Below are 23,328 nucleotides of genomic sequence, written 5' to 3'. Positions count from 1 at the left end.
TGAACTATCTTACATGATGAGAATTTAACTGGTCTTTTTCTCTTATATTTTATAATTTAGGAATTATAATTATGATAATGATAAATGGCAGGGAATTGTTGGTTGAATACAGGCATTATAATATATACATATTGAATATATACGAAAACAATAGTATGGATCATTAACAAATGTTAACTATGGTATATCTAATATACTTATATCAAATCACGAACAGCCATAGAATAAACCACACAAAGTATACACGAATAATAATAATAATAATGATAAAAATAATAATAATAATAATAATAATAATAATAATAAAATAATAATATAATAATAATAATAATAATAATAATAATAATAATAATAATAAAAATAATAATAAATATAATAATAATAATAATGAAGGGCATTGAATTCACATAAATATGATATTATTCCACTCAGAACAGGTTAAAACAATAATAAATTACCTTCAGGGGGAATTAGCTCCAAAAAACCCATGAATTGTGAACATTAGGGTTGAAAGCATGAACATTACATATTTGAAAAAAATCCTATGATTTACACTATAGAACCACTCTGAGATATTAGTATTAGTTGAGATACAAACTTTTTAAGATTGGAACATTTTGAAATGGACGACAAACACTTCATTCAGTCCTAAAAGGCAACCCAATGTTGTTTTACGTCATCTTTGGATTCCCATTTGTGACTATTTTTAGCGTCAATTCGGATGTTTTCCTTTCACGGAACTTTCGATTCACCAACTATCCAAATTGTATAATCGCCAATCTTATTCAATTTTGCTAGTTTTGAGGGACTTCTACTATGCAACATTCTATAATAAGAGATGTTTGTGTATCTGATTTAGCAAGTATAAAATAAAATGCCGGCAACCGTGTCGACACAGTGCTCCTTCTACCTACCCGTAATTATTTATTTTTTTCCAAAAATACTGCGACAATTATATTTTATAGCCTATTATGGTCAAGATTGATGACAGTTGGGGTTCAAGATAGCTCAATTGGTTGAGCACTCGCTTCACACGCAAAGGGACATGAGATCGATCAGTCGGTGCAGTCGATTTTTTTCCTGACCTCCAGTCCTTCCAGCAGTGATTGGGTAGCGGGGTCTATTATATCTGACGGAAACTTTTGCCGTAGACTAGCCTCCTATGAAAAGGACAGCAAGCAATTGCTATTGTCCGTTTCACGCTATAGACACCGGGATAAACTCCGGCTCCATGGATCAAATGCTCTGACTACTACTTTTTAATGATAGTGTGGAGTTGGCATACCAATAAAATTATAATAGAACGCTATCATCATCATCATCATCATCATCATCATCATCATCATCATCATCATCATCATCATCATCATTATTATTATTATCATTATGATAATCATCACTCGTTCTGATGCAGTATTGTGTCAAGCAATTTACGTTATTGACCGCATGGTGACAATGGGAGCCTGTTCTAACTGTATTAATATTGCGCACTTATATAGCGCCAATATCTAATGCAATATTATGAGCTCTAGTCGCTTTACAAAAATAAAATATATATCATTAATTAAACAATGACTACAGCTATTAGATACAGACATATTCAATATTTAAAACAACATCAACATAGAGATACATTTAAAATCAAGCAAAAAATGTTTTCTAAGTAATATTCATGTGTTTAGCCTGCCTTAGCATTCCTCTCGGGATTCGGAGTTTCAAATCTCAAAAGGTTATTTATTCCAAATGGATGGACAGATGATGAAAAAGCTCTTCTACCTGCATTTAATTTGTTCTGGGGAGTGCGTAACAAGAGCTAATCTAGAGACTGATCGTAAGTTCCGAACAAGGGAGTTAATTCAATATGTTCATTACGGTAATTTGGAGCAGATCCATGGAGACGCTTAAAAAACAATGTTGATATTCTGTAGTCAATCCTACAAAATACGGGCAGCCAGTGCAGCTCTAAAAGAACAGGGGTCGCTTCATGCGACTTATTTCCCCTAACACTTATCTAGCTGCATTGATCTGAATGGCTTGCAATATTTTTAATTTTTCATTTGATATACCCGACAAAATTGAATTGCAGCAGTCAAGTTTCGAAAATACTAGTGAAGATTACGTTTTGTCGCTGTGTGAGGTACTGTACACAAATAACCAGCTCGTTCAGGTATAATTGAGTGCTCGCCTAAAAGCAACCGCGACGGTTCTATCTGTTGCTGTCCAAAAATGACCCTGTACTGATTGCTTTATTTTTTGTATGAAATAGGTCTTTCACCCCTCCCTTTAAATGTAAATAACTTGGGACCAAATTAAGATAATTACAAAATTCAAAATGCATCTATGTTTCTTGCTGGTGAACCATTGTGCAATTAATATAGCGTTATAAAATTGCAAAGTTACTTGTGTATTCAATATGAAATTCTCATAATGCATAATTAAATTTGATAAGAAAGAAAGGAAGTAGAGAGAGAAAGAGAGAGAAGGATAGATAGATAGATATATACACACACACACACACAGAGAGAGAGAGAGAGAGAGAGAGAGAGAGAGAGAGAGAGAGAGAGAGAGAGAGAGAGGTGGAAGAATATTACATATGACTAAAAAAGAATTGGATTTGCATGTTTTCAGATACAATTACAATAGCTCACAGGGACTGATGGGACAAGTTGTTAGTTTGTTAACTAGCTAACACCACGCTAAGGTCTCATTCTTGCTTCAACCACCATGCTTCAACCACCAAGGAATACAGACGCTTCAATTCTTACTGCAATTTGTTTTATGTTTTCAACGTTCCTTTTGCTGACGAAAGGGTTGTACCCTAAACGCCCATTGTCTGTACTGTTCACACACTAAGCCATCTATATCATCTACTGTAAATTGTCGACAATGTATTTAAATTTATAGAACGGACATAGTATATCGTGGTTATTTTTGCCTTGGATAAGTAATGATATGTAGGGAAAAATAACAGTGCTAAAAATGCATTGTTATGACAAATTGCGAGAGGTATTCCACAGCAGGTGTCATTTATATGGGTCTTAGCTACCTGTATGCCATTTTCATTCTTTCAATCCGAATTTGCACGATTGTAGCCCAATTTCTCCTTCTACAATGAATATGAAGAAAATATATGTATTGAATCAGCAGATTTTTAAGGGTCTTGGCAAGCTGTATGCAAATGTTCATGCTTCCAACACGAATGTGCACGGTTTTAGCCTAATTCCCCTATATAAAACGTTTTACAAGTTTGAAATTTGAGAGCTGGTTCTTCTCTGGGTGTTTTAGCATGTGTGTTTCCGGTTTTTCTGAGAGAGATGCGTTTTGTTAAAATTGGCTTGCGAACCAATTATTAGAATAGCCAATCAGGAGGAAGGACTGTTGTAAATGACCCATGATGTCCAATTATTTTGATTAACGGGAAGGGTATTATGCAGACAATTGAACAGATGCACATGACCCAAAGCGGATAGATAGGTGTGTAATTGTATTCCGTTAACAATGGGTAAGTTTGCGATATATTGACCATTTCATTTTTTTTACACCCTAAAGCGGAACAGGAAACATTTTTATATTAATAGTGGGCTCAATTGAAAAAGAAACTGTCCAAGTTAAAGTTTCTTAATTCAAGGTATTAATTACGTTGTGCAAATATCGGTGTCCATGTTGTATACTTATCAGTTAAAGGTTTTTTTTAGAAGCACGGTCAAGCAAGTGAAATTAGCACGTCACTCCTGGGTGTCATGACTCAATGAAAAGTTATCAACAAGCGTTGGTGATCAGCGGCACGCTGTATCTTATCTTTTAACAAAAGCCAAACGAAATTCGGCGTGGTCAGCGATTGGATGGAAGACAATGCTTGTAAAGAATGTTTGTAAAAAAAAAAAGGACGCCAAAAATTAGTGACTTAAACCATACGAAATGAAAACGTATAGTTACATATAGCCTAAATGGAGGAAAAATTGAAAAAAAGTTTTGAGATGGTAAATCTGCCGAACTACGTTTTTGCACATTTAAATGTTCTATATCAGTTTCCACAAAAAAGATTACCCTCTTCAAAAATCCATTATTTTACCTTCTGTCTTATGCTTGCACCTTTTTGTCTGATACTTATTATATTTTCCAAGAAACTGAACACTCTTGTTGGTGCAAGAGGTACCCAGTTGAGTGGAGGCCAAAAACAACGAATAGCCATTGCAAGGGCTTTAGTGAGGGACCCAAAAATCCTCTTGCTAGACGAGGCTACTTCTGCTCTGGACACTGAGAGTGAATCTGTCGTACAGGATGCGTTGGATAAGGTAAAGACATTACTGGTAAATTGAGAATACTCAATGCATAATTCAAAATATCTAAATATTCTTAAGTATGGAGTTTTGTCTTGTATCTAGCAAGAGTTCACTTTATTGAAAAAGACAATTTGCGTTAAGAAACATTATTGATGGCTGTATATTGGTATCCTTAACATTTCCTTATAATGATATGAGAATCGCCATTCGTCAAAAATCAAGAGGGTTTTGGGGGATTTTTCAATTATCTTGCTGCACCATTACTTGAGTTGAAAGGTGGCTTTGATGCCACCCACGTAGGTGACCATTTTCCCGAACCATTCTCACCAATCTGTGAGGTGATTTGGAAAAATTCGTCAGATGTTGCACGAGCTAGTTTTGAGATACGAGAGAATAAGGGTGAAAAATCGTAATTCGCATCCTTTTTGGGTTTTTTTTCACTTAATCGTACATAGTATCCATCACATTTTCATGAAAGGATTATTCAATTCAAACTTTATAAAGATTTTAATTTAACTTTTTCCCGAGCTCTATCTATGTAATAAATATATGTGTCTTGTCTGTAAAAGCGATCTTTTTCCATTTTATAATCTTTCACCCCTACCTTTAAATGTAAATAACTTGGGACCAAATTAAGATAATTACAAAATTTAAAATGCATCTTGTTTTAAAATGGCGCCTCTATTCAAATAAATAATGTTATGGGATTCGAATTTTTCCGACACCCGACGGGTTTTTGCCAGATCACCTCTCATCTGTCAACCATGAAATTGTGATTCAACGAATAGATTGTGGTGCCAAAGTTCAAATGGATAAGCAAGAGGAAAGTTTTCAATCTAACACCAAGGCAAAATGATTATATTATATGAAACGAATGAATTTCTCATATTCTATATGCGTTGTAAAGCGTAATTGTGGCATATCTCCTCAATTTGTTATCACGTTGAGAGGACTGAGATACAGAAAATGAGTGATTGTAAGGCTTATAAACCCAGTTTTATATGTTATTTAATTTTAGCACCTGGCTCGCCCACACATATAGATAGTCATTTTGGAACGGAGGGTCACGTTTCATATTCCGAATAGTAGAAATATCACAAACACGATAAGATATCCTTTCACTTGTTTTGCCTGCACAAATGTAGACAAGGATGATTGTTTCTCCTTAATTATGTTACTTCCTCTCATACTTGTAGGCTCGCCAAGGACGAACAACACTAGTGATCGCCCATCGATTGTCCACCATCCGTACTGCAGACATCATAGTGGGTATTGACAAAGGGGTGGTCAAGGAGAAAGGATCACATGATCAGCTTATGTCACTTAAAGGGATCTACTACAACCTAGTCATGAACCAGGTAAACAAAGAGAAATTTAACATTAGTAATAGGCAAATCTATTTTAGAGTATTAGCACATTTGTAATTTTGCATGTCTATGGCAACATGCATATCATTTCAATAGATGTAGATTTTTTCCACTGTAAGATATGCATAGCAAAGTTTAAGATTGGGAATAATTATAAAATAATAATATTACGTTTCTATTTCATGTATTGCCGGTGGCCGCCTTTCTTCATTTTGATTGATTAAACCGTTGTCATGACAAAGTTTCCCCCAGAACAGTACCGTACAAATAGGATCTACTATATTAGTAGGAATACCAACAAAAGATGAAAATGGAAACATTTGCACGGAAAGAGTACAAACAGAGGACAACAGAGAATAAAAACTTCGCGGCGGCGATGGGGGCTCGAACCCGCGACCTTACTAGTACGACTGGCGGGGGAGATCGCGACTCTACCGTGTGAGCTATCCACGACCCCATAAACATAAAGTCGTTTCAAACCCCATCTTGAACCACTCTCCTCGATTTCTTGAGGTCACAGGTTCAACACACACACAAGCACCGCTAAACGGTTCGAGTGATTTGGGTTGAAGGTCTGGCAAAATATGGACCAACATGGGCGTATCTGCATCTTCATTGCATTGTTCTACGGACATCCCATTACAGAGATGCTTGCAAAGTATGTGATATACTGCCTTTTACCCTCTTTAACTCTACTAGACAAATATTGTGGAGCTCTTTTCTGCCTGCATTTATCAAAATAAAGTTTCCAGTCCCCTGACATTTTGATCTAATCAATCACACTTTGACGACTGCTATGACCTCGTCTTTCTCCCGTGCTTTCTTTTATAGATAGAGAATTATACAGGTCCCAACCAACATCTACTCTTGAAAGCCATGTAAGATTTTTGGTAAAGTACTTTTTCTCTAAATGTTTTTCAAATTTTTGCTCATTAGTTTCTTTTTTCCGCAATACAATAAATTAAAGGAAATTATATTGGAGTAACTGACTCTAATCCAACATCCATTTCAGGAGATACGACTTTGTGCATGCATTGGGTATTCCTCAAATTGACAATACACGAGGAAAGCTAGATGACCTAAATAATTATTTTAGATCACCGCTTGGGATATCCAAAATAAAAGACATTTCCCCCAAAGAAACACGGTTTGCTGCATAAAATGTTCTACTTTTCTGTTGCATTGTTGGCATTTTTCTTCTCCTTGATATGGCAGTTCTCATCTTGCAATTACTAAATCTTTATTATTAATCTTTAAGGGATGATAAGTGTCAAATATTGTTAGTTTTACTTGTTACTTTACACGCATGTCATTGGCAACCAAATAAGTAAATTGTATTCTTTGAGACGTATTAAATAACACGTGATACGCAATGAATTATTTTAAAAAGGAATAACTACAAAACATTGAAAGGCATTTCCCCCAAACGGTGTCTGTGAAATATTTAATATCATCAAACGTGTATAAGTAATTAATTGCTAAATGTGGATGACCTTGAACTTGAGTGAGACCTGGATGACCTTTAAGTGGTCGAATTGAAATTCCAATCGGCCAAATTTGTTCAAGTATATTAATCTTACCAACTTTGAAGAAAATGAACCTCTCCGCGTATATGAAACAACCGGTGTTTTTCATTCTGCAGTGACTCTACGACAATGGGCGATAACTCAACAAAATGTTGTGTGTTTTGTGATTTACTCGTTAATGATATCCAAAAACAGTAAACTTTATTATTTGAGTACTATTAAATAAAATGTTATTAGCAAAGTTATTATATATTTTTATTCACCTAATAATCAAAGCAAGGGTAATCGAAAGGAGTATTACTAAAGCTGTTAAATATTTGTGTCGAGAATAGAGCTTAACATCACTTCTGGCTTGTAAAAAACATCGTTGAATCCATGACCCCAAGAAAGTTTGGAGACGGACTCAGGATAGACACTACGTTTAAAACCACTTTTTTGGAGTGGTGGCCAGGAGTACCAGTCGTACCAGTAAGGTCGTGGGTTCTTTTGCCACTTTTCTACTCACTTTATTTTCTGTTATTATTTACATAAGTGCTTGCTTCACTCACATTCCTGAAATAGTTATCTTCTCTGGCAAATGTGTCTTACTAAACATATTCGAGAAAATAAAACTATTTGTGACGCTATACACATGTAGACATTCTATTATATTCTACATTGAGAAACTGATAAAATCAAAAAGATATAATTGGTATGTAGACCATAAAACAGATGACACATCCGTATTTATAAACATTTAAAAAATGTATCTTCCCCAATACAGACTAGCGATGAAGAAGAGAGAAAAGGTAAGTACTTACTTCCCACTCATTTAGACTTTTGAAATATAAATGGTGTCACTACTTTAAAATAATGCTATCGTTATGTTCTACAAAAACATTATTACAAACAGTGTGGTAATATCAAGCCTTGTCGTTTTAGAAAAAAATATATCAGACACAATTCATAATCTTACAAATCAGAATATTATCATAAATGAAAGTAGTAAAAGTAGTAGTAGTAGTAGTAGTAGTAGTAGTAGTAGTAGTAGTAGTAGTAGTAGTAGTAGTAGTAGTAGTAGTAGTAGTAGTAGTAGTAGTAGTAGTAGTAGTAGTAGTGGTAGTAGTAGTTGTCAGACATTTCCTGAAAGATGATAAATTTTCACAGGACTTTGACCAAGGGTTGAGTGCGTTCCATAGGCGTGGAACAATGGGTGAAAAGGCTTTTTTTTTTACCGAAAGTGGATTTTGAGGTGGTAACCTTCAGAAGTTGGGACTGAGATTGTCATGGTCTCGAATGAGTAAAGAGCTACTCGACTATGCATAAAGATATGTAGAATGAGGCCCCAGAATTTACTAGTCACTATAAATGAAAAACAATTAACGATTTGTTTAAGATGAAATAAAAAGAGAGATGAAATTTAATTAAAAGAGATAAATAGAGATTGTGGCAGTTACAAATAGAAATGTGAATATATTACGTAACTTATGATGATATAATGTCAGGTTTGTAAGGTTACGTTTCCAGGCAGTTGACAGGCGTGGGTTCTATATTCCTCCGATAACGGGCTCAGGCTCGTAAAATTCCACTTCCAGGCAGTTGGGAAGGGTTTATTCAGATATTTCTTCGACAGCGGGGTCAGGTTTGATCCTTAAAATGTTGAGGGTTACACCGTCAAAGGTAAAAGCTCCGGCGTCTTGATGGTGGAGATAAAATATCCACAAAGTAGCAAAAGATACAAATCGTCAAATATATATGAGGAATGGAGCGGCTGGCCGTCCGGCATAGATTGTAGAGAGAAATGAGTGTAGAATGTTAGACCTATCAGCTTTTATAATAAGTGGCTATGTGACGGAATGTAGAACGAAAAGTATTCACTAATTAGAAATTAATTCGAGGGAAGGCTATAAAAGGAAAGACGATCTAATATTAGAAGGTAAAGTTTATCTAAGCCTACCGAAATATAACTGGAGTGAGGTGAATTCAGTTCTTAATAAAATAAAATTTAATAAGATAATTGTGAACAACCTTTACTGTGACAGAGATGATCTTAAATTTCGAGTTGGTTCATCTTTTTAATCAGTTCTTGCAAATATACAGGTGCCAATCCATCCAGACATCTAAAAACACTGCACAATATCTTAAATTCTATCCTAAACTTCACAGGAAGCCAGTGGAGAATTGAAGGTCGATGACTTTAAGGAATACACGTATGACCCTTCCTAAGAGGATGGCGAAAAACAGATTTAATTATCGATAATGGTTTTATACTAATAAGTTTTTAAAATCAGGAAAAGACTTTATGGTATTGTGCACATAGAACCATATTTGATTTTATTTGCTATTAAAATGGCATATCGGTTATAACTACTTTGTATGAATATGTCTATTATATGTCTATTGTTCAATCTATCAGAATCGACGAGGGGAGATGCTGGTATAAAAACCCCGGTGGTTCGGCCAATGTCACCAAAGCCAGTACCAGAGAGCAACAGGACGTTTAGTTTTTCTAGCACTGGAGATGTAGAGGAGGTAAAATAAAAGATGCCCTTCTGTCACGGCATCATTAGATACCATCACCGAGGCATTTCACGAAGCAATATAGATTATCCATCAAGCAAGATATCTGACGTCAACATAAATCCCCCATGTTGTTGAAACTGAGCAAATTGAGGGCTAATAATTTTGCCCGAGGAAAAAAAAATTAATGTACCTGAAGCTAGAACCCGGAACTTTCCGGGTCAAAGTGCAATGCCTTAACCACTCGGCAATTTTCGCTGCCCAGAGGAGGTTAAAAAATACCTACAAATCCTTTTTGATTCAGATCCTGTATCATAAATGAGACAAACAGGTTCACAACGATATTATGTCGGGGTGAACATGGCGCTTAAAATTCAATGTTCAGCTAATAATTGAGTTCAAATAAAAAATGCAGTCATTAAGGATAGTTAATTCTCTTTTGTAAGTTGAAAAATAACTAAATAGATTAATTCTGATTATTTCCCTCTTTGGATTTATTCCGACATAAAACAAGTTTGACACGGTGGTTGAATATCCGCCATACACAATAAACACAGCATTATTTGACTGGAACGTCATCAAATGCGTGTTAACGACATTAATATCTGGCTCAACAGGTACTTATTAAGACGCATATATGAGTCTAATAACCCAAATTGTTTTAGTAGCCTCATTGTTATATTGACAATGATACAGGAGACAGTGATATAATATAGTGACACGAAACTTCTGAAGTGGCAATGGAGTTTTAATAACAGGTCGTGTCAAGTCAAGTCGGTAAACATCCTCTCGCTCATAATAATCATTGAAATTCGTCACTGGATTTTGATGCTTCCTATATTCAGATGTGGCTTCTTCTCACTAAACTCTCTTGGACTAGATAAGCTTTTTGTGTATTTGTACGATTAGTATAGCGGGAAAAGATGGTGTGTATTTTATTTTAAAACATAGCATCAATACACAAATGCCATGTTTATCGACTTGACATTGAACACCCATGTACGGATGGAGCCTCTAAGTTTCAGTCTCCATATTTTCATTTTAGTGTCCGGTGATACTCATACACACAAACCCAAAATATTCCCCAATGTTGAATCAAGCCCATGAATGCCTTTTTTTTATACCACACTTCGAATATGTGATCTCGTCGGTTTGGCCTTATTGTTTGAGAACGTGCATGAACAGTGACTTTGAACGAAGATTTGATACCGCAATGAAATTTGTCACCCATGCTCTCAATCTAGGTTCCATATACCCCTGACACAATATTTATTATAATCCACCTCCAAGTGTAGAAACTAAAAAGAAGTAAATTTAACAACAAAATTAAATTAAATAATTATAAATACGTAATTGTGGTGTGCTTTTATTTCAATTCATAAACAACATTCCTCCCCTTCCCCTTTTCCCATTATGGGGCATAATTGAGGTAAACATTTTAACTTTCAATTACCTATTATTGATGGCATGCATTAAAATAAAGTATTCGCCATTATGTGAAATTACGTGAAAGTCAAAACTATACATGACGTGTCTTATATCTCTCGGTCTCTGGCGATTAAAAAGACAAATCTTATTTTTAAGCGTTCCGGTCTTGGTAAGTCATTGGTACCTTGTCAATCTTTAAATTATAAATGAATGTCTGTTTGAGCACTAACTAAAGCGATTATACGATAAAAAAGGGGGAAAAGCATTTTAAAAGAGTAATATCCTCTAAAGTGTGATCAAGCACTTTACAAGAGAGTCTAATCCATCAGCAACGCTTAACGTGTACCAAATGCAGAGCGTTATTAGAATTCTTTAATCACAAAGCAGGTTGACGTAAATCCCATTCATTCATTTTATTCCAGATGGAAGAAGATCTACCGAACGTTGGATTTGGGAATTTGATGAAGCTGAATATACCTGAATGGCGTTACCTTGTCCTGGGCTGTTTCGGTGCCCTTATTTTTGGTGGATCACAGCCAGCGTTTGCCATTGTATTCAGTGAAATCATGTCTGTAAGTAAACATTGAACTATCGTTACCGTTATTTATCAAGTGGTACACACGCATGTGAGAATGTTTGCAATCTAAATTGAGTTTCTTTTCGTTTATAACAAGTGAAATACTTTTGTTTTCATTTCATTTCGAAGCGCAAATAAATTTAAGAAAAAATACTGGAAGTATGCATTGAAAATGATATGATTAATGGAAGTGTCGTTAGTGCATGGAAATATTATTTTTAATTGATTGAGTTTAAGGGGCGGTTTGGGTCTAATTATTAGGAAAGTTCTTCAAAACTTTGATTTTGAGATTTTGGTGGAAAATGATATTTTATTATCTTAGAAATAATATAATTGAAGTCCAAATTCTTAAAGTAGACTATAAAGGCACGAAATACACAGTCGAAAATGGTACAGGTAGTAAGAAATCTGTGAAAAACGGGAAGCCATTTTGCTATTTTCTCAATATGTCATTTTTCTAGGAGTATGGGAAACTGTGTCAAACGTTTCTCAGAATCTATTCAATGAAATTGTCTGAAAATTTTCACAGTTATCACAGAGATAATGTATTATGTCACCATAGACAGATTTTTTGATAAGATTTGTGAATTTTAAATCATAATCCTAAATCTGAATTTTTACATCAATTTTGTCATAACATTTTGATTCTCAACTTTGTAATGATCTAATAAAAATTCCATAAGCTAAAGCCGTAAAATCTCTCTATGGTGACATACTATGTATGTTGACAAGAGGGAAGAATATGGAGGTCATTCCTTCATTAGTTTTTGTGGAACGTTTGCCACAAGATTGTTATATTTTTTTTATGTCAGACCCCCAAGTTAGATCGCAAAATGGGTATCAACACAGATAATTAAAAATTGTCACCATAAATGTTGTTTTTTAAACCTATATTGATGATACAGAATGATTAAACCGCCCAATATAGGTAATTAAAATTTTTTAGAAAAGACCCAAACCGCCCCTTAAACAGAAATCCCAACCATCGCCTATACAATTGGTTCGAAACCGTTATAATTTACCTAGCATTTTTTAAATGTCTGTTGAAAGGTATTAACCATTAGACGAAAAACTAAGAAGTTGTGTGAAATGTTTATCTTACACAAGAGCCTCCTCAAATATTTTTTTGTTATTGTAATTCCAGTCTTACCTTAGGACAAATTTCCCAGCTCTATAACGTCTCTCTCTCTCTCTCTCTCTCTCTCTCTCTCTCTCTCTCTCTCTCTCTCTCTCTCTCTCTTTCTTTTTTCTCTCTCACTTTATTTTTGTCTTTCTCTCCTCCTCTCCCCCTCTCTCCTCCTCACTCTCGCTCTCGTCCCCCCCCCCCCTCCCCCCTCTCTCTCTCTCTTTTCCCCTCTCTATCTCCCCTCTTTCTCTCTCTGTCTTACACATTTCTCTCTATCTTCCTATCGCCCCAACCTCTCTCTGCCTCTCTCTCTCTCTCTCTCTCTCTCTCTCTCTCTCTCTCTCTCTCTCTCTCTCTCTCTCTCTCTTCCACCTATATATTTCTGTGTGTTTTTGTATGCTTGTGTGAATATCTATGTGTGTGGCTGGCTTTGTTTTATTGTGTATTCATTGTTTTAAGTGATTGTATTATGATAAAATATAATGTTTATAATTCCAGGTTTTCTCAGAGGATGAAGATACTCAAAAAGACGACATACGAAAATGGTCCTTTGTATTAGTAGGGCTTGGGCTGATTGGTTTCGTTGGTGCATTCCTACAGGTACATTCAGAACTATACATGGCTTGTCTTATATCTCTCGGTCTCTGGCGATTAAAAAGACAAATATTATTTTTAAGTGTTCCCGATCTTGGTAAGTCATTGTTATCTTGTCAATCCGGTATCTTTTAGTTATAAATAAATGTCTGTTTGAACACTAACTAAAGCGATTATAAATTGTTTTCAATATGTAAACGCTATTTTGAATAACTCCGTCAAATTATATTTCGTTTAACGTATTTATGATTTATTAAATGATTATTCTGTTGAGAAACTTTTGATGTAGGGGATATCATTTACATACAATCTCCCCTGAAGAGATGGAGCATGTCATTAAAAAGCTCAGATCTAGTACTAGACAACATATATTATTTCACAACGAATAAATGTGACGGTCTTCAAGAAAAAAAAATGTAGTATGGGTAATTAAGGCATTTGACAAATAAATACAAATCAAGGGACTTCTCCAGAAAATCAAAATGACAAACATCTCTCACATAATGAGTCATGAACTCCCTGACAAATTAAAAGGCTCGTGTAGGAACGGGAAGTAGAATGACTGATAAGCCGAGGTTTACAAATGATGTTAATCTTTTTAGTAGCTTCCAATTGTTTTGTTTTGTTAACAGTTTTCGAGGCATTTCACAAGGAGAGACTTGCTGCAGTAAAAAACTCTTGTGAATTGAGACGAGGTACCTAAGATTTTTGTATACCGGTATACATATCTACAATATATTTTGTTATATGGCTGGTATTGATTTCTCAATAGGCGACGAGTTGTATAATTTGTTACAAGCTTTAATGGGCGATAACTCCATTGAATATCATCTGATTTAGTTGTGTTTTCTACATTTTTAACTTATTCAGTTTTGCTCATATTTTTTCTTGAAAAAAGTATTGGTTATACTCTAGATGTTTCACAAATACACACTTGTTTTATTTTCCAATGTGAAAAAGGGCGAATTTTGATATAGAGCTAATATTTTTTTGTATAGAGCCTAAAGACACATAACCAAAGTTGTTTTGCTGTTATAGTGCTATAGATTTCCCTTTTCCTGTTGATTTGTATTTTAGTAACATAATTCAATTGGCGATAACTCCATTAACCATGATCCGATTTATTTGCAATTTGGAAATATTGCTGTTCTCTGTATGAGCTATTTTTGTTCTTATTTTCTTAACAGTTCAAATGATATTCCAGAAAATCGTGCTCTTTTTAGAAAGAAGACAAAAAAAGTGCAATAATCCTTGAAATGATGTATGATTTTAAATATTTTTTTCTCAGGTGATATATTTAGATCCTATTCAAGTTTTTTGGTCATTTGCAAGTTATCAAATTCTTGATATTATAGGAGTTCTGAACTTAACCATAATTTCACCTTGTTTGACCTCGATGTGAGCCCCAAATGGTCAGATCCAAGTTCCAATCGACAAAAATGTTATTTTGTCTGCTTATTTGGCTTATAAAAGAAGTTAAACTTTTACACAACTCGGAAATAACAATGGTCTCGGGGACCCTACTACTCTTGTGATGATAATGTGTATCTATTTTTTAAACAATTTATAATAAATATGAATATATGTCTTGTATTTAAAAGTAATTCTCTCTCTCTCTCTCTCTCTCTCTCTCTCTCTCTCTATCTATCTATCTCTCTCTCTCTCCCTCTCTCGCTCTCTCTCTCTCTCTCTCTCTCTCTCTCTCTCTCTTCGAATGTTAATAACGTGTGCCCTAATTAAGATAATTGCAAATTCAAACTGCCTTTGTTTAGAAGCAGTCCTCTTTTCAAATATATAATAATATGGAATTTGAATTTCTTCGACATCCGACGGGTTTTCCACTTTGACTCACATATAGTGTAGGTCGCTCCAAATCCGCCCACACCAAATTCATAGGGTTAAGGGTTTGTCACATGAAACATTTTTTGTCTTTAATTGACGACGTTTTCACGATTTTTTTTTATTATCAGAAGATCTTGAACTTAACATAAAAATGAACAATCATACCAGTCATTATGAACTGTAATTCGAAATATTGTCAAAAACGAAGCTAACCGATCGTGTAGGAATGTGGTTCCTTTTCCAAGTTGAAACCAAGTAGTCTACCACGATGTGCGACACAAGCTATTTATTTGCACCACTATTATAAATTGATTCTGTAAAGTTATTTTCCTCTACCACTCGTGTACAGGCCATAGAATTAAACGAATGAGAATACGTACGAAGCCTAAAAATTGTCCACCAATGAAAGCATTCAGCGCCATTTTGTTGTTGGCTGAGAATGTAGTAATTACCATTCATTCGGTATCTATGTCAACATAACGACACAAGAAAAACAACAAACAATATCAAAATCCACAATAAAATGTTTCAGAACTGTTGCGTATATTTATGGCACAACGAAGCTGTCAAAAAATGAAGTTAGAGAATGTGTGTAATCATGTATTATAATAACCTGTAATGTGTTTTCCAACTACCACATCATCTACTACTACAACCACCACCACAATATCATCACTAACACTACTACTACAACCACCAGCCCCACATCATTATCACTACCACTACTACTACACCACCACCAGCACATCATCATCACTACCACTACTACAATCACCACAACCACATCGTCATCACTACCACTACTACTGCAACCACCACCACCATATCATCATCATTACCACTACTACCACAACCACCACCACCACTACTACTACAACCACCACCACATCACTACCTCAACTACTACAACAACCACCACAATAACATCACTACCACTACTACTACAACCACCACAACCACATCGTCATCACGACCACTACTACTACAACCACCACAACCACATCGTCATCACGACCACTACTACTACAACCACCACCATATCATTACCATTACCACTACTACTACAACCACCACTACCACCATATCATTACCATTACCACTACTACTACAACCACCACAACCACATCGTCATCACTACCACTACTACTGCAACCACCACTACCACCATATCATCACCATTACAACTACTACTACAACCACCACAACCACATCATCATCACTACCACTACTACTACAACCACCACCACATCATCATCACTATCACTACTACTACAACTACAACCACCACCACATTATCATCACTACCATTACTACTACTGCAACAACCACCACCATATCATCATCATTGAAATATTTTTTTAAAAAATTGAGCTTTATATAGTGCAATATCTACTAAATGTTCTCAAAGCGCTTTACAAGGGGTCCCTGGTCAACATTTAATATGTAGGACGGGACATGACGCCTGTTAGGCGATATTACAATTTTTCGGACAAAGACAACTCTGTTAACGGCCAGGTACTCATTTTACACCTGAGTACGGTGAGAGAATGTGAGTAAAGAGCCTTTTCCAAGGACTCAACTATGCGCCGAGCGCGAGGCTCGAACCCAGGACCTTCCGATCCGGAAGCGAGTATCATACTACTAGACCACATAGCCGCATCATTACCACTACTACTACAAACACGACCACCACATCATCATCACGACCACTACTACTACAACCACCACCACCACCATATCATTACCATTATCACTACTACTACAACCACCACCACATCATCATCACTACCACTACTACTACAACTACAATCATCACCACCACCACATCATCATCACTATTACTACTACAACTACAACCTACACCAACACCACATCACCTCACTAACACTCAGTACTACAATCACTACCATTAGGTTTTGGAGCTTTACTTCATTTGAAATAAGGAAACTTTGGAATTGTATTTGGCATTGTGTTTATATATCATAATATAATTCTAATCAGTTATCTATTTAGAACTAGATACTATACAATATGTATGCCAAATATCACCCCAATTCCCCTTTCTTGTGTGCGGGAATTCCTCTTTCGGCATTGAAATTGAGTGTGAGAGAGTCATCACTACACACATAAACAACAGAAACAATTTAAAAACAAGACTATGACACGCAACCACTCACACACGAGGCTATACTATTTATCCTTTTCTCTATATAGAATAGGACAAGACAAACAATAGCTTGACTCTCGCTACACTTCGCATTGACGTTTGTCGTCTCACGAGTTCACTCTCGGTCGACCTGTCAATATTCCTTTTTGCCTCGGACGTAATCATTAATAGAATGTTGTGTGGTTTTGACCGTGAAAAAAACCTTAAGAAGTCACATTTATATCATTTTAGAGAGATCGTTTTGAATAATTTTGAGTTAAACGAGCGAGCAGCAACTTGTTTTCATGAACGGCCGATCAGCGCTTGTTTACTATAGTAACGCGATTCCCAGCCAACATCAAAATGGCGGATATTTTTCTCATCGAGGCCGCTGGTTTGTTAGCCAATAAGAGCACCGTACGGTTTCCATTGGGTAAATTCCTTGGTACAGGCAGAGATGTTAGATTGTCATTTACGTAAGTATTTTGTCTGTAAACTACATATTTTAAAAATCTTTTGAAGCGAATTTTTTTCTCTCGTAAGGATTTGTTAAACCGTACATGCCTCGCCCAAAATCCGAACTGTTAATTCAAATATAATTACATTGATTTCAAATTTCAGCATTTATACAGAGCATATCCACTAAATGATTCTAAAAACAACAAGGAGTTCAAAACCAATAGTGTCAATAACCATTACTATCCTGCTTTTTTTTTGTCTTATATTAATTTGTCTGCTGTTTATAAAGGGGAAACCCGAAACGTTCATACTATTCAGCTTTTACATAAACTGAAGCTGAAATTCTACTAAATCATTATAATAAAAACTTTAGTTTGAACACGTATTAGGCCGTTTAATGTTGTGCGGGTTTGGGGCAAGCCATGTACGGGTTTTGGGGGATGAGCGTACGTATTTTAGGCGAAGGGGTTTAGTAATCTATTTTTGTTTTGTTTTTTTAGCTAGGTTAACCGATATTTTGCATGTATTTACATGAACCCAGTCACATGACGTCAAATAATTGAGTTTCTCAAACATTGGATAGTTTAGTTGAACAAATCTGCTGTTAGAGCTGTTAGAATTTGAGGTATAGAAAAGGCGTACGGTTTTTGGGCGACCTACATCAGTCTGAGCTTTTCCCAAGGATACAATTCCGCCCTCTCCACAGCAGGACTCGAACAAGGACCAAACGGGTTCGTAGGCGAGTGTCATGCACAAGAGTACAAAGCCGCACGGTGAATAAGCTTGTGACCAACAGTCCAAAACGTTACCATCAACACCCCAACCACCATTACCACCATTATCCAACATCATCGTCATCGTCATCTTTATCGTAATCATCATCATCATCATCTTCATCATCATGATGATGAATGAACGATATGCAGGAAATTGGATTTTAAGTGAAAATTAGTAGAATCACAAAATGGTCTTTACCTCTTTAAAGTTCCTTAAATTGTAGTCATTTAAAAAGCAAATTTATCTCACTTGTAATTATACGTTCATTACTTTTCTCTCTCTCTCTCTCTCTCTCTAATTCACAGAGTGCCATGCTGTCTGTGGCAGGTGAAGCACTTACGAAACGATTACGAATAAAAACGTTCAACCACATCTTACGACAGGTAATTTTATATAAAACCAGCAAAGTGGTATCCTCATAAAGCTCCATAAGATTGGTGCATGGTGCAGTGTCGGATAATGCTGGAATCAATTTTCTGAGCAAGATACTGTAGGAAGAATGATTGATTGAGATTATATTTTCTTTGTTTTTCCAGCTATGGATGCTGGTATTGTTCATGATTTTTATCATGACATTTTCAAATCTAGCAAAATCTTTATTGATGATTGTATGTTTTAAGCTTCCAGTCTGAACGTTCGTCTCAAATCATGCTATAAATTAATAAACTAGAGATAGGTCATGAAACGAATTATATATAAACCCACATTACATAATTTTGATGCATATTTCAAATTTACATAAATTGTAAAATACGCTTTATATTACGATTAAAATGTAATCTCGTCTGTCATTCGTCGACAAAATAAAAGAGGAGTTGTTGAACAGAGTTTACATAAATTACTGTTTCAATGTAGTCCTAATCCATAAGGGGAAACCCGAAAATAGTGACAAATGCGTTTTTAATAGAAAGCTGGTCAGACACAAAGTAATTTTGACTCAAATCACTGTTAGAATCACAAAGATGGTCCAAAATGATTTTTCATATCATTTTGTGTTCAATAACAGCTAAAACGAAGGGCTTATTCTGTAATTTCTATTCAAAATGGCGCATTGTCGAATGGCTCGAAGTTGAATTAGGGTGCTAGTTTGAGAAGGAAGGAAGAGGAGGGATGATTGAAACATTTTGTGTGACTGAGAATTGAGATATTGAACGTTTCAACTTTTCCTTCAAGTCTGAAACTTTGACAAGATCATGTTTTGTTTTGTTGTTACCCCAACCCAATCCATGAAAATTTTCCCACCTCTCCAACGTGATCATTCGTTGACATCTTGAAATCTATCAGCTTATCTGTCAGATGAGAATAGTTCCGTACCCGTTTATTGTATTATTTACAGTTAGTTAAATATGTTTAAGGAAGTTCCCTCTCTCTCTCTCTCTCTCTCTCTCTCTCTCTCTCTCTCTCTCTCTCTCTATCTCTCTCTCTCGCCCTCTGTCCTTCTCTCTCTCTCTCTCTCTCTCTCTCTCTCTCACACACACACACACACACACATTCGCCGTTGCTCATGACTCATATCTCAGTGCTCCTGCAAATAATAGAAGTTACGATAAATAAGCTGCCTCTACTACTACAGCCACAACCAGGTCATCATTACCACTACTATCACAACAACTTCCACATCGTTATCAATACTATAGCAACCACCAACACCTTGATATCATCATCCTCCCCCTCGTCATAATCGCTACCACCGATACTACTACAACCACAACCATCACATCATCATCATTACTACCACTACCACAGCTACCACATCGTTATCAAAACTACATCAACCGCCACCAACATTAGATCATCATCATTACCCTTATATTCATCATCACTATCTACCATTACCATATCATCAACACCACCACTACAATCACAACCACTACATCAACACCACATCATTACACAACAATAGACACCTCGTCATCGGCAATGAAAAGCAAATTAATAATAATAATAATAATAATAATATTTTGCGCCAAATCCTCTATACAATAAAGCTCTAGGCTCGTAGGCTACTATTGCACATGAAATTATGATAACTACTATTTGCAATACTACTGCGAACAACAAAAATGAACGCTATCTATTATTCGCAGGACTACCGCGAATAACGAATACGAACGCGAATAGAGGAAATCATTATTCGCAGTACTACTTTGAATAGAGGAAATCACTATTCGCAGTACTTCTGCGTGGCCCAGCTGAAAATATTGGAATTCATTTAGATATAGTTGTGATTCAAGACCATACCTCCACATCTCAGCAACACACACATTCTTTTAAGATAGTTTAGTAAGGCAAGCATTTTCGTTCAAGTGGCCAAAACTTGAAACTATATCTCTTGTTGTTTCTTTTTCATGCTTCATCTAATAAAACCATACTTCCTTAATTTTCCATGGCTTGCGCTTGTATGCACATTGTCTATCATATACCCCCAAGACGATCTGCCTCCCTCGGAGTTTGTGTAGGGAAGTTGTTTGTTGATAGCCTCAAACTGGTCAAAATCTTAAACCTCTGAGCTCTTTTTTCCCTTTATGTAACCACTGAGTAATAGGCTTATAATATGCCCTCGTCGCCACACATGGCCAAGAAAGCCCATTTGTCTTTTTCTGATGTTTTCACACTTTATATGGGTTTCCCTATTCTATGCAAATCTCCTACATTTGTTATTCTATCTGACCATTTGAGGTTTAGCAATTTTCTGTACCACCACATTTCGAAAGCTTCCAGGCGGTTTTGACATTCCTTATCTAGAGTCCAGGTGTCACACACGTAGAGGAGAGACGAGAGTACGTAAGTTTGGATAACCTTAAGTTTCGTGTTAGTTTAATATTAGTGGCAGAGATGACTGGTCTTAGGTTGTGGAATGTGTTTTTAGCGATAGCTATTCTTTGTTTTATTTCCAAAGAAACGTCTAGCGTCGTTCGTGATGGTTGCACCGAGATATTTAAACGTTTTAACTTGTTTTATGGTTACCCCTTTGCTGGTGAGGTGAAAAAAAAGATCTTGGTTTTGTTTGTTAACGACCATTCAATCTTCTTTCTTGATGTTCAGCAAAAGTTCCTTTGCGGCTAGCAGCCACTAATTTGTCAAGCATGATCTGAAGGTTTTCTAGTGTGTAAGCCATAAGAACTGCATCGTCTGCATACCTCAAATTCGTCAAATACTCATCTCCAACAAACGTGCCAAGTAATTCTTCAATTTCACGGAAATTATTTCAGTGTACATGTTGAAAAGGTTCTGCGATAAAACACATCCTTGTCTCACTGTTAACATTTAAATAATCGGAGGTCTTATTGTCCAATCTTACACATGCTGTTTGGTTTCAGCCAAATTTTCAGAAGGCGGAGGTCATAACGCACTATTCCAATGAATGTGTGTACTTCAAAAAGTTCTTTATATTTGACCAGAGTTGGAGGCTTTTGAATAGTACACGATGCATAGTTACAGGCTTTCTTGTTTCTCAATAGACCTTTGTAATATTGTTTTTAATGTGAAGATGGTATTCACAGTACCTTTGTTTTTCACGAAGCCGAATTATTTCCGACTAATCTCAGGTGAAATCTTATTCCTCATTCTTTTTATTATGATGGGGAGGAGGATATTGTGGTCTGGCTCATGATGCTGATCATGCCGTGATGTAGGGTGAGAGAATGTGAGTAAAGAGCCTTTTCCAAGGACTCAACTATGTGCAGAGCGAGGCTCGAACCCAGGAACTTCCGATCCGAAAGCGAGTGTCATACCACTAGACCACATAGCCGCACATTGGAATTGAGTTCGAAGCTCGTACATTCAGCCCAAAGAACGCCTAAATCACCCGGCTACCGATGCCTACACACCCTTAACTAGAGCATGTATAATTTATATAGCGCGATATCCACTAAACGTGTTCAAAGCGCTTAACAAAGGGTCGTTGACCAACAGCAACACATAAAATGTAGAACGAGATATGACGCCTGCTAGGCGATATTGACATGACTCCTGTTAGGCGATATTACAATTTTCCGACAGACATCTCTGTTTAAATTTTACACCTGGGTGCGCGAGAGAATGTGAGTAAAGAGCCTTTTCCAATGACCTAACTATGCGCCGAGTGATTCTCGAAAGGCATTACCCACACATGAATGTGTGTGCGTGTTTGTGTGTTAATGCCTATGGATATGTGACGCAGAGAAAGAGAGGTTTGATGTAACTTACCTGCACATTGATTGAATGGACGTTTTTCCTGTTTACGAACTCGTGTTCCTGCTCGCTGGATGCCTGGATTGGAACTTGTGTACCATCAATGCACCCGAATACGTTTGGAAATCTGTGCATATTGAAAAATTTTAATTTGGATATATCCGCCTCCTGCTGTGTCGGCATACGAATATATTGGTTTTTCAACCGAAGAAGGGCCTCCGTAACACGAGTGATAGTTCTACTGACAGTGGGTTGACTCACTCCAATCAAATCCGCCACTGCGTTTTGGAACATCCCAGTTGCGTAGAATCGTAATGTTATAAGTACTTGCAAAAGAGGGGTAAGCGCACCCTTTCTATCTACGTCATATTCTAATGAGTCTTCTATCTCCTCCGTTAGGGCGATGATATTTTGTCGGAAAAATCGAAACTTCTTATACACTTGTATATCACTGAAAACCTCAAAAGGGTGGGTTCTATCTCTAAAATTTCGGAATCGCTGAAGGTTAAGCTGATTTCTCCGCATACGTCG

At 36.1% G+C, this 23,328-nt stretch overlaps 1 protein-coding gene across 1 annotated transcript in view; it reads left to right on the top strand.

The window, feature by feature from the left end:
* LOC144965530 (ATP-dependent translocase ABCB1-like) overlaps positions 1-23,328 on the top strand; it is an 85,629-nt gene that overhangs the window by 40,134 nt on the left and 22,167 nt on the right. The window contains exons 14-20 of the mRNA XM_078900943.1: positions 4,125-4,295; positions 5,480-5,641; positions 7,940-7,964; positions 9,572-9,687; positions 11,526-11,675; positions 13,305-13,406; positions 18,930-19,007. Coding sequence (XP_078757069.1) covers positions 4,125-4,295; positions 5,480-5,641; positions 7,940-7,964; positions 9,572-9,687; positions 11,526-11,675; positions 13,305-13,406; positions 18,930-19,007 — 804 coding nt within the window. The remainder of the gene's footprint in view (positions 1-4,124; positions 4,296-5,479; positions 5,642-7,939; positions 7,965-9,571; positions 9,688-11,525; positions 11,676-13,304; positions 13,407-18,929; positions 19,008-23,328) is intronic.

Source organism: Berghia stephanieae, chromosome 2 (genome assembly GCF_034508935.2).
Source record: "Berghia stephanieae isolate SIO BIC M18660-M18661 chromosome 2, UCSD_Bste_1.3, whole genome shotgun sequence".
In the NCBI taxonomy this organism is placed as follows: Eukaryota; Metazoa; Mollusca; class Gastropoda; order Nudibranchia; family Aeolidiidae; genus Berghia; species Berghia stephanieae.
Note: the sequence above shows the minus strand (reverse complement) of the source record. Positions and strands in the feature narration are given on the sequence as shown.